The 10,828-nt window shown below is 53.3% G+C and overlaps 1 protein-coding gene across 6 annotated transcripts in view; it reads right to left on the bottom strand.

Moving 5' to 3' along the window:
* The window catches only part of mast2 (microtubule associated serine/threonine kinase 2), a 137,769-nt gene that overhangs the window by 58,910 nt on the left and 68,031 nt on the right, over positions 1-10,828 (bottom strand). For all 6 annotated transcript variants that reach the window (XM_035412412.1, XM_035412408.1, XM_035412411.1 and 3 more), the window contains one exon: positions 1,089-1,120. In XM_035412412.1, the coding sequence (XP_035268303.1) occupies positions 1,089-1,120 (32 nt within the window). The remainder of the gene's footprint in view (positions 1-1,088; positions 1,121-10,828) is intronic.

The following is a 10,828-nucleotide window of genomic DNA, read 5'->3' on the forward strand; positions in this document are numbered from 1 at the left end:
AACACTCAGTTTCCACGCGATGCGCTTCTCCTCTGCGCTGTGGTGACGGAGTGAAGCGGAAAAGGGCTTTTATTCCAGCACTCACCTTAATGACGACCTCTGAACCCCTGACCCCTGACCCCGCTGCTTGTGATGTGCTGCAAAAGCTATTCTAGGCAGTGGCAACAGGGAGAGCCCACTTCACAGCTGCAGTGAAGACCTGCTCTTCTCTGGTTTTGCAGTGAGCACGACACAGAGCCAGCTCATTCTGGACAGGAATAACAGCCGTCGGCCAACCGACAGAACAAGCCGTGTTTCACTCTAACACTGGGAGGAAGACGTCAGTTCCAGGCCCTGTTCATATCAAACACAGACTTATTCTATCAGCTCATCTCCAAGTCTCCTTCCCAGGTAAGTGCAGGCTCATAGGGCAACTGCTCTCACACAGGGCCACTGAGAGTGCTGCCACAGGCCCCGGGGACACACAGGGGGGTTGGCTTCATACAGGGCCACAGACAGGGCCGCTGACAGGGCCTCAGACAAGCCCCCCCCCCCCCCCCCTCCTCCCCCGGACCTTGCCACCCGGCCACCAAACAGAACTTCCGCCACAGATCCCTACCGTTCGCCGCCACATCGGAGGCCCACAATGCACTGCAAAACCACGCCCGACCGCTCTGGAGCGATTGAGGATCTGACACGCGAGCGGGACTCTCTCTCTCACGCACAGGCCCCCGCCTCGCACGCCCCGAGAGCGAGGGACGGCGGAGGAAGGAAGTCCCGGGTGAAGAAATCTCGCAGCGAACGGTTACGCAACTAACAGGGACCACATGTCCTCACAGGCAGAGGCTCCACGAGAACAGGCCGCTGAACGCATGGACCTTCAGAGAGGAGACCAGCATGCCTGAATACATCCCACAGGATCAATGCGCTCACATACTCAGCAGAGTTACAGCCATTTCACCTGGCCTCCTTTCAGCACTGGGGGGAAAAGGTCATCTCTGTCACCCAGTAAGCGCGTTCTCATTGGTTACCCACAGACAATAAGAGGGTACTGTTACCCAGTAAGCGCGTTCTCATTGGTTACCCACAGACAATAAAAGGGTACTTACAAACTGCCTCTTCTTGGAAGGCTCAGCTCCTTCTGAAAGAGAAATGGAAAAAAAACTACGTTAGTGCTTTCTCATCATTCAGCACCGTGAAGAAACTGTTCCATTTTTTTTTGAAATATCTATCTTAAGAAGCCACAGAACATGAAACGATAAGGTTTCCCACATAAAACAAATATTAATGCCAACCAGTCAGTGTGTAAATGAACCCAACAGTGGTTTTTGTGGTTTCTGTCGTTGGCGTGTGTTGTAATACAGTACATCTAAATGTTATAATGAATAAAAAACACTAGGTGGCACTGTAAGACTACCAGAAACAAACAGGTCTGCGACACGGAAAACAGTGAGTGGTTTTGCCAGAAGTGGAATGAACCCTGAAATATAACAATTATGAAACAATTGTGCATCTAAATGCACTGGCTAAGTGTAATGGTTCCTGAGTTAATGGTCATACCTTCAAAGAAGACAAAATGCATGTCTATGCCAATCGGACCCCATTTAACATCTCCCAGAAGGATAAAGCATCTGAACCTGTCTGAGTCAGCAATAACCAGCTACAAAGCAGTACAGTTCAGTTTAAATACATTAATCCCCATTAAAACAAGTAGGGCCTAATACAGTGGGAAACACGTTCCCTCAGATTAAAAATAAACAGCAACACTGCTACATGCCACAGCCACTTAAAGATATATTCATGTTGACCGTGTCCACTAGATGGCAGTAGAGGACTATTCCAATTTCAGGACAGGAAACAAATACAAAAACACAGCATTTCTTAGTGCCAGTTACATGTTTCTGCGGCAGTAGGAGTCTGAATATTTTCTGTACTATGAACATGAGACAGGACTGGATTCAAACCAGCATCTCCACGCTGCAGCCCCGGAGAAGCGGCTGGACCACATTGCTGCCGTCCCCTCTTCAACAAAGCCATATGGCCTCATGCAATATTAACCAGTAACATTTCTCAGTCTTCCGTCGGTTTTGGCAGTGGGAGGGGTGGGGGGGGTCGGGGTTTGGGGTTCGGAGTGGTCCGGAGGGTCTTGGACCGCGACTGGGAGAGTTGGCCTCTCGGACTTCAGCCTACGGGGGTCAGCGGTGGCCTCAGTAGACTTTTTTACGACTTTTCGCTCACAATTTTAATGGGAGGATCGCCTGCACCCCCCCACCCCCCACTCGCACACAGCCACCTGACCGGCTGCTCTATTTCCTGCAGGGCCGCGGTGCTGTTGATCTCGCTCACATGACCGCACAGAGCAAAGAAAGGAAGCTTCGCACGGAGCCCGAGGCGCGGGCTCTCCCGCCGCTTTGTCTGTTCAAATATTTACGGGAGGCGAGCGGGTGCACCCCGAGCGGGCCCCGCGGACGCGACCCACGCCCGTGACACGGCTGCAGCGCGTCCAAAGGTTCAGAGGAACCGTCCCCGTCACAGTCACCAGCAAACAAGCAGCACCCCGTCAACAAATAACTAATCAAAGAGCCCCAATCAGCAGTGAGAGCCGCTAGCGTCAGTTAGAGCCCGCCCCCCCCAGGGCCCCTCCCCTCTCTTCCATTACACCGGCCGATTGCTGCTCCTGCCCGCAAGGCCCAGCTTTCATAACCCGCCCCGTCCCGCGAAAATCGCCAACGTGGCGTGACCACCGCCCCCTCGGTCTGAGTTACCTGCCTCTCTCCGTCTGTCTCTCTCTCCTACCCAGTCTCTCCTGCCTCCAGGCATGACTCAGTGATCAGGGAATGAAACTGTAGGGATGTAAGGCTGGGTTTCCAAACCCAGTAAGAAATGGTGCGATGGAAGGGGAAAAACCCTGACCTTTTCCAAAAAAAATATTTTTCAACCCAAAGCCAATTCCTGCACTTTCATTGCAGCTGATCACATTTCATTTAGTGTCCCTTTCCAAAAAAAGCAACCAAGGTACAATACAGAGTGCAACAGCGGGGACCAAAAATATTTGGTTGAAACAGCGCAGAGAGATGACAAGCTCTTCTGCAGATCTGCACTGGCTCGTCCGCAGGCCTGTGTGTCGTGTGTGAAGGGGGAGCGTGTGAAGAGGGGCAGCTGGTGCTCTCGACCGAGCTCCCTGTGTTCCCTCCGCCACTCGAGGGGGGGAATCTGTCCTTCACCTCTGGCTCGCCTGCGGGGGACACGGAGGCACCCTGGAGAGTCTCTGCGTCCTGCCGGCACAGTCCCGTTCCAGACCGGATCGTGCGATAACGACCCTGGAGCCTACCGGACCTGCTGATCAGGTTTTCCACACTTATCAGTGTCGCAGTGTGGCGACACCGTGGCACACTGCCTATTTTTACACGGCGTGTTGTTTTACAAGGCGTGTTGTTCAATTTTTGCTACATTTTAATCATTCAATCAAGCTTTGTGTTCATAATTTTTTGTTAGATTTTAATAATTAATTAAGCCCTTATACCAGGTTTTTTTTAATCACTGTACTGTTATTTAACCTAACCACAGCTACAACATGATACAGAATCTCAGTAACAATGTTATCATCACCACGGGTTATTGTTAAGTGCACACCACTCTTTCCAGCCCTGGTAATAATCTAGTTTCCACACCGCATGCTTGACTATGTGAGTGTTGGTGTACGAGCTGGCTGAGCTGAAATTCTGGAGACCCACGCTCACCCACTGCCTGCTACTGAGCATGCTCCAGCTGTGACCCAATCTGCAAGGACAGCTCCGAGAGGGCTGCATTCTGAGCATGTACGCACTGCGACTGCTGCTGCATTCAGCCAGTCACTGCTGCTGCTCCATACTGCTACAGAACCACTGCTCCTGCTCCATACTGCCACATAACCACTGCTGCTGCTCCATACTGCTGCTGCTCCATACTGCTACAGAACCACTGCTCCTGCTCCATACTGCTGCTGCTCCATACTGCTACAGAACCACTGCTCCTGCTCCATACTGCTGCTGCTCCATACTGCCACAGAACCACTGCTGCTGCTCCATACTGCTACAGAACCACTGCTGCTGCTCCATACTGCTACAGAACCACTGCTCCTGCTCCATACTGCTGCTGCTCCATACTGCTGCTGCTCCATACTGCTACAGAACCACTGCTCCTGCTCCATACTGCTACAGAACCACTGCTCCTGCTCCATACTGCTACAGAACCACTGCTCCTGCTCCATACTGCTGCTGCTCCATACTGCCACAGAACCACTGCTGCTGCTCCATACTGCTACAGAACCACTGCTCCTGCTCCATACTGCGGCTGCTCCATACTGCTGCTGCTCCATACTGCTACAGAACCACTGCTCTACACCAGTACAGATGCGCATCTTGTTACCACTCAGACAGTTGAAATGTGCACACAATCAAGCAATTTTTGCAAATAAATAAATAAAAAATGTGAACCAACCAACTGACACAAATAGATGTGGTAGCATGGTATCAGTGGCATTTTAACCAGAGTAAACTGCAGTGGAACATACAGAAAAACGCCCCGTGTCACAGAGGAGTGCGTGTGACCCAGCAGCTGACAGGAGCCAAGGGGGACAGGACGGGCACGGCCCCGCCCACACAGGCCCCGCAATCTGAACGCTTCATCTACGCTCCGCCAAAAAGACAGCGCATTAAGCACAGCTGCCCTGGGACAGGCAGCATCTGCCTAACCCCCTCCGGGGGGGGTGGGGGTTGTGCATCTGCCCCCCGCCGCCCCCCCCGCCCCTCCCCCCCGGGGAGCTGGAGGCTGTCCTGAAGCCGTGCCGAAGTCAGACGGAGGGCACGCCAATGAAATTAGCCGGAGAGTGACGGTTTGGACGAGCGCGTGCTGGACGGAAAGCAATCTCTCCGATGGGGAACGCGTCGATACGCCCTGAGTGCGTCCGGCGTGACGGGCTGATGTGATTAGAGTGATGGGCGTAGCGGGACGGGCCCGGACCGAGCGCCGCTCAAATCCAGTCAGGAGCCATTTAAAAGGAAGATCATCTGGAGAACGCGAGTGCTCAAGGCAGGCAGACGCACCCCCCCCCCCCCCCCCACAACCTCCCCCCCCACCGTCAAACACTGACAGGCGTGCTCACCCCCCGCCCTGCTGTGAAGAGACAGCACCTTATCCTCTTAAAATGCATGAATTCCACCGCCAGCTGAGGCTACAACATTAGCAGATCTTTTTTTTAATATATTTAAAATCACACTTTTTTCTAGAGACTCGGGCCAATGGGATTACTGCCTTCACCACACATCTCTCTATGCGGGTCTCTCTCCTCTCCTGTACGAGAGTGCAGGTCTCTCCTCTCCTGTACAGGAGTGTGGGTCTCTCCTCTCCTGTATGAGAGTGCGGGTCTCTCCTCTCCAGTATGAGAGTGCTGGTCTCTCCTCTCCTGTATGAAAGTGCAGGTCTCTCCTCTCCTGTATGAGAGTGTGGGTCTCTCCTCTCCTGTATGAGAGTGCAGGTCTCTCCTCTCCTGTATGAGAGTGCTGGTCTCTACTCTCCAGTATGAGAGTGCTGGTCTCTACTCTCCAGTATGAGAGTGCAGGTCTCTCCTCTCCTGTATGAGAGTGCTGGTCTCTACTCTCCAGTATGAGAGTGCAGGTCTCTCCTCTCCTGTATGAGAGTGCTGGTCTCTACTCTCCAGTATGAGAGCGCAGGTCTCTACTCTCCAGTATGAGAGTGCAGGTCTCTCCTCTCCTGTATGAGAGTGCTGGTCTCTACTCTCCAGTATGAGAGTGCTGGTCTCTACTCTCCAGTATGAGAGTGCTGGTCTCTCCTCTCCTGTATGAAAGTGCAGGTCTCTCCTCTCCTGTATGAGAGTGCGGGTCTCTCCTCTCCTGTATGAGAGTGCTGGTCTCTCCTCTCCTGTACGAGAGTGCTGGTCTCTACTCTCCAGTATGAGAGTGCTGGTCTCTCCTCTCCTGTATGAGAGTGCTGGTCTCTACTCTCCAGTATGAGAGTGCTGGTCTCTACTCTCCAGTATGAGAGCGCAGGTCTCTACTCTCCAGTATGAGAGTGCTGGTCTCTACTCTCCAGTATGAGAGCGCAGGTCTCTACTCTCCAGTATGAGAGTGCTGGTCTCTACTCTCCAGTATGAGAGTGCTGGTCTCTCCTCTCCTGTATGAGAGTGCAGGTCTCTACTCTCCAGTATGAGAGTGCAGGTCTCTACTCTCCAGTATGAGAGTGCAGGTCTCTACTCTCCAGTATGAGAGTGCTGGTCTCTACTCTCCTGTACGAGAGTGCTGGTCTCTACTCTCCAGTATGAGAGTGCTGGTCTCTACTCCCCAGTATGAGAGTGCTGGTCTCTACTCTCCAGTATGAGAGTGCTGGTCTCTCCTCTCCTGTATGAGAGTGCAGGTCTCTACTCTCCAGTATGAGAGTGCTGGTCTCTACTCTCCTGTACGAGAGTGCTGGTCTCTACTCTCCAGTATGAGAGTGCTGGTCTCTACTCCCCAGTATGAGAGTGCTGGTCTCTACTCTCCAGTATGAGAGTGCAGGTCTCTCCTCTCCTGTATGAGAGTGCTGGTCTCTACTCTCCAGTATGAGAGTGCTGGTCTCTCCTCTCCTGTATGAGAGTGCAGGTCTCTCCTCTCCCGAGCCGAGTTGTGGACCGCATGATAACCACGGCAGCAGTGTGCGGTCACAGGGTAATGAGCGCGTGTGGTTGGCAGGGTAGAGGGAGGCCGGCGGGGGGGCGACAGCAAGCAGGAAGAGCCTCGCGGTGACTGGCAGGCCCACTGAATTAGAAACTGCAGATGACACTAACTTAATCCTGTCCGTCAGGAGGCAGGGGATTTCAGAGCTAAATATGCTAATTTCCCTGAGAGCAAACAGGCGGACAGCACATACTTGTATCTGCCAGACAAATGCCCTCTTTCCTTTCAAAACACACACACACACACACACACACACACATTTGCTCTCCAACACTATTCGCTTCACCGAGAAAGAGGCCTTAGGTTTAAAATATGTTAAATAATTTGTAGACAAGTGAATTGCTTTTTTCTTCCAGAACGATATCACAATTACAAGCTGCAACCCAGATTGAGCATGTCGATTAACACAAGACACAATAAAAATACAGTATTAATTGTAGTCACAGCCTTAATGTTCATTAGGCTAAGTATTACTGGGCATATCAATGAGATAGCCTAATCAAAAGAGATGCAACAGACATTCTCATACAGAGAGAGACTCAATAACATTATGTGGTGCAGAAGGCTGAGTAACTCTCAGGCTCAATTTACACTGATGCAGGGTAAATTATCCCATAATGCATTCTGCTATGGAAACCAGGCTGATCTGAATATTGAACTGTTTGGAGAGTTGGAAACCGATGACTCAACAAAGGCTCATCACGTTTACCAACCACTCCTGGCTCCTCTCTTTGAGCACGTGTTAAAGGATCACTGCTGCATTCAGCCCACGGGAGGGAAACGGTCAAAGCTAACGACCCGAAGTGCCCGAATCTTTCACTCTCAGATTGAAGAGAGACTGTCGATAAAGTGGGCCAATCTGCAGCCAGCTCTGTCTGAAACACGGTGTAATCCCAGCATATCTGACCAGCCGGGGGATAACGCACCAATTACAGGAGACCGGGGGATAATGCACCAATTACAGGAGACCGGGGGATAATGCACCAATTACAGGAGACCGGGGGATAACGCACCAATTACAGGAGACCGGGGGATAATGCACCAATTACAGGAGACCCGAAGGAGCCCGGACTCCTGGCAGCCCAGCGCAGCTCTGGAGAGAAGACGCTGTGTGCACACCTAGCGTATGCTGAACACAGGCCCAGACAGCACAGCTCCACACCCGCAGCACAGGGCCAGACAGCACAGCTCCACACCCGCAGCACAGGGCCAGACAGCACAGCTCCACACCCGCAGCACAGGGCCAGACAGCACAGCTCCACACCCGCAGCACAGGGCCAGACAGCACAGCTCCACACCCGCAGCACAGGGCCAGACAGCACAGCTCCACACCCGCAGCACAGGGCCAGACAGCACAGCTCCACACCCGCAGCACAGGGCCAGACAGCACAGCTCCACACCCGCAGCACAGGGCCAGACAGCACAGCTCCACACCCGCAGCACAGGGCCAGACAGCACAGCTCCACACCCGCAGCACAGGGCCAGGGCCCTCTGGGTCAGGCACTGCAGCAAACCAGCTCGCAACTGCAGGGATGGGCTGAACATAGCGCTGCGTGTGGTAGAGCTGCGTGTGGTAGAGATGTGTGTGGTAGAGCAGTGTATGGTAGAGCAGTGTGTGGCAGAGATGTGTGTGGTAGAGATGTGCATTGAGCTGTGTGTGGTAGAGCTGTGTGTGCCAGAGATGTGTGTGGTAGAGCTGTGTGTGGCAGAGTTGTGTGTGGTAGAGATGCGTGTGGTAGAACTGTGTGTGGTAGAGATGTGTGTGGTAGAGCTGCGTGTGGTAGAGATGTGTGTGGTAGAGATGTATGTGGTAGAGCTGTGTTTGGTAGCGCTGTATGGGGTAGAGATGTGTGTGGTAGAGGTCTGCATTGAGCTGTGTGTGTTAGAGCTGTGTGTGGTAGAGATGTGTGTGGTAGAGCAGTGTGTGGCAGAGATGTGTGTGGTAGAGATGTATGTGGTAGAGCTGTGTTTGGTAGAGCTGTATGGGGTAGAGATGTGTGTGGTAGAGGTCTGCATTGAGCTGTGTGTGGTAGAGCTGCGTGTGGTAGAGATGTGTGTGGTAGAGCAGTGTATGGCAGAGATGTGTGTGGTAGAGGTGTGCATTGAGCTGTGTGTGGTAGAGCTGTGTGTGCCAGAGATGTGTGTGGTAGAGCAGTGTATGGTAGAGCAGTGTGTGGCAGAGATGTGTGTGGTAGAGGTTTGCATTGAGCTGTGTGTGGTAGAGCTGTGTGTGCCAGAGATGTGTGTGGTAGAGTTGTGTGTGGCAGAGGTGTGTGTGGTAGAGATGCGTGTGGTAGAACTGTGTGAGGTAGTGATGTGAAGCAGGGGATGAGGGACGTTTTAAGCTATTACGGAACAGTCAGTCCATTACATTCTATTATCAGACAGGCTGAGGCAGAGAACAGATATAATCTCTAAATGGAATCCACCCGTCCATCACTGTCCTAAGCCCCGCCTCCTGAGGCAGACACACAGCTGTGGTCTCTGAGCAGGCACCACGATGCCCGCCGCTGGCAGAGCCCCCCCCCCCCCCCCCACGCAACCCACCTGCCCCGCGGGGGCCAGCGAAAGCACTTACGAAGCAGGGGCTCACCACGAGCGGCGAAAACCATTACGACCACCCCCCCCCCCCGCCCCGCCCCGCCCCGCCCCCCCTCAGCAAACACATTTAAGGCAATAAAAAGCCATTAAGGGCGAAGCGGGGCGGCCGCAGAGCGGAGCGCTTTTAATCAGAGCCGCAAGCAGCGGGGCGCGGGGTGGGGGGCGGGGCGGGGCCGCTCCTGATTAACTGGCCACGCACTTAAAATAGAACATCAGGATGAGGAAGCGTGGGGGATATTAATTACCACTGCTCCTCCTGAATGCGCTCAGCGCCCCCCCCCCCCCAAAAAAGAGAGGAAGCCCCCTCAACCGGGCGGGACCGAGCGTTTGGATCACTCAGCCGGCACGAGGCGAGTTTAGGCTGGGACCAACTCTCATTTGGGAGGAATCCCCCACCCCCCATTAAGGGCGCCTGCTAAATCACGAAAGGGATCCTGTTCATTGCTCTCTGCTAAAGAGGAGGCCGGGGCCGCCCGTGTCTAACAGCTTCCGTTATGATTTTGTGTCTGTCGCTCTGTTGAGTGTGTCCCCAGGTGAATATTTTGTGTTTGTTTTTCAGACCTTCTGCTACCGTAACATCTGCGGCTGACTGGTTGCCTGGAGGATGCTGGATGTGCGTGTTTGAGCACGCAGCTCGGTGAGCTGGGGCGGGTGTCAAACAGAGGGCATGGGGCAGTGGTCTGGAGCAGGATGTGAAACAGGGTGCAGGAAGTGAAAAACAAGAGTTAGGGTGTGAAACATAGGGGCTAGGGGGGCAAGGTTAGGGTGTGAAAAACATAAGGGTTAGGCTGCAGGGATAGGGTGTGAAACATTAGGGCTAGGGTACAGGGTTAGGATGTAAAACATAGGGGCTAGGGGGCAGGGTTAGGGTAAAACAAATGGGTTAAAGTATGAAACATATGGGCTAGGGGGCAAGGTTTAGAGTGTAAAACATAGGGGCTAGGGGGCAAGGTTTAGAGTGTAAAACATAGGGGCTAGGGGGCAGGTTTAGAGTGTGAAACATAGGGGCTAGGGGGCAGGTTTAGAGTGTGAAACATAGGGGCTAGGGGGCAGGGTTAGAGTGTAAAACATAGGGGCTAGGGGGCAGGTTTAGAGTGTAAAACATAGGGGTTAGGGTGTAGGGTTTGGGGTAGCAGTGAGACTGCTGGAGAGGGGCTAGCCTAAGAGACCCCTGCCTGTGAGAGCGCTCGGCCCCTGCCCCAGCCTCAGCCACGCTCCTGCGGTCTCAGTACTAATCCCATCAGCCCGAGCGTCACCCCAGACAACAGCGGTCCGTAACGACACAAACACCGGACAGTGTTTTAGGGGACGCCGTGTCTCCAGCCGGCCCTCACATTCATACGGAATGATCTGTTTTAAAACAGGCCCTGGGGTCCTGTTGCTAGCTGAAAGGGAGCTCGTCACGCACCACAGCCTGAATTTAACAGCTCCCAGAACGCTCAGAGAGCGTGTGAGAGACACTGACCTGGGACAGTCACACACATTCCTGTGTTTGCGCACATGTTCTCTGGCTCATCTGAGTGTGCAAGTTTGATCTA

Source organism: Anguilla anguilla, chromosome 4, assembly GCF_013347855.1.
Source record: "Anguilla anguilla isolate fAngAng1 chromosome 4, fAngAng1.pri, whole genome shotgun sequence".
NCBI lineage: Eukaryota > Metazoa > Chordata > Actinopteri > Anguilliformes > Anguillidae > Anguilla > Anguilla anguilla.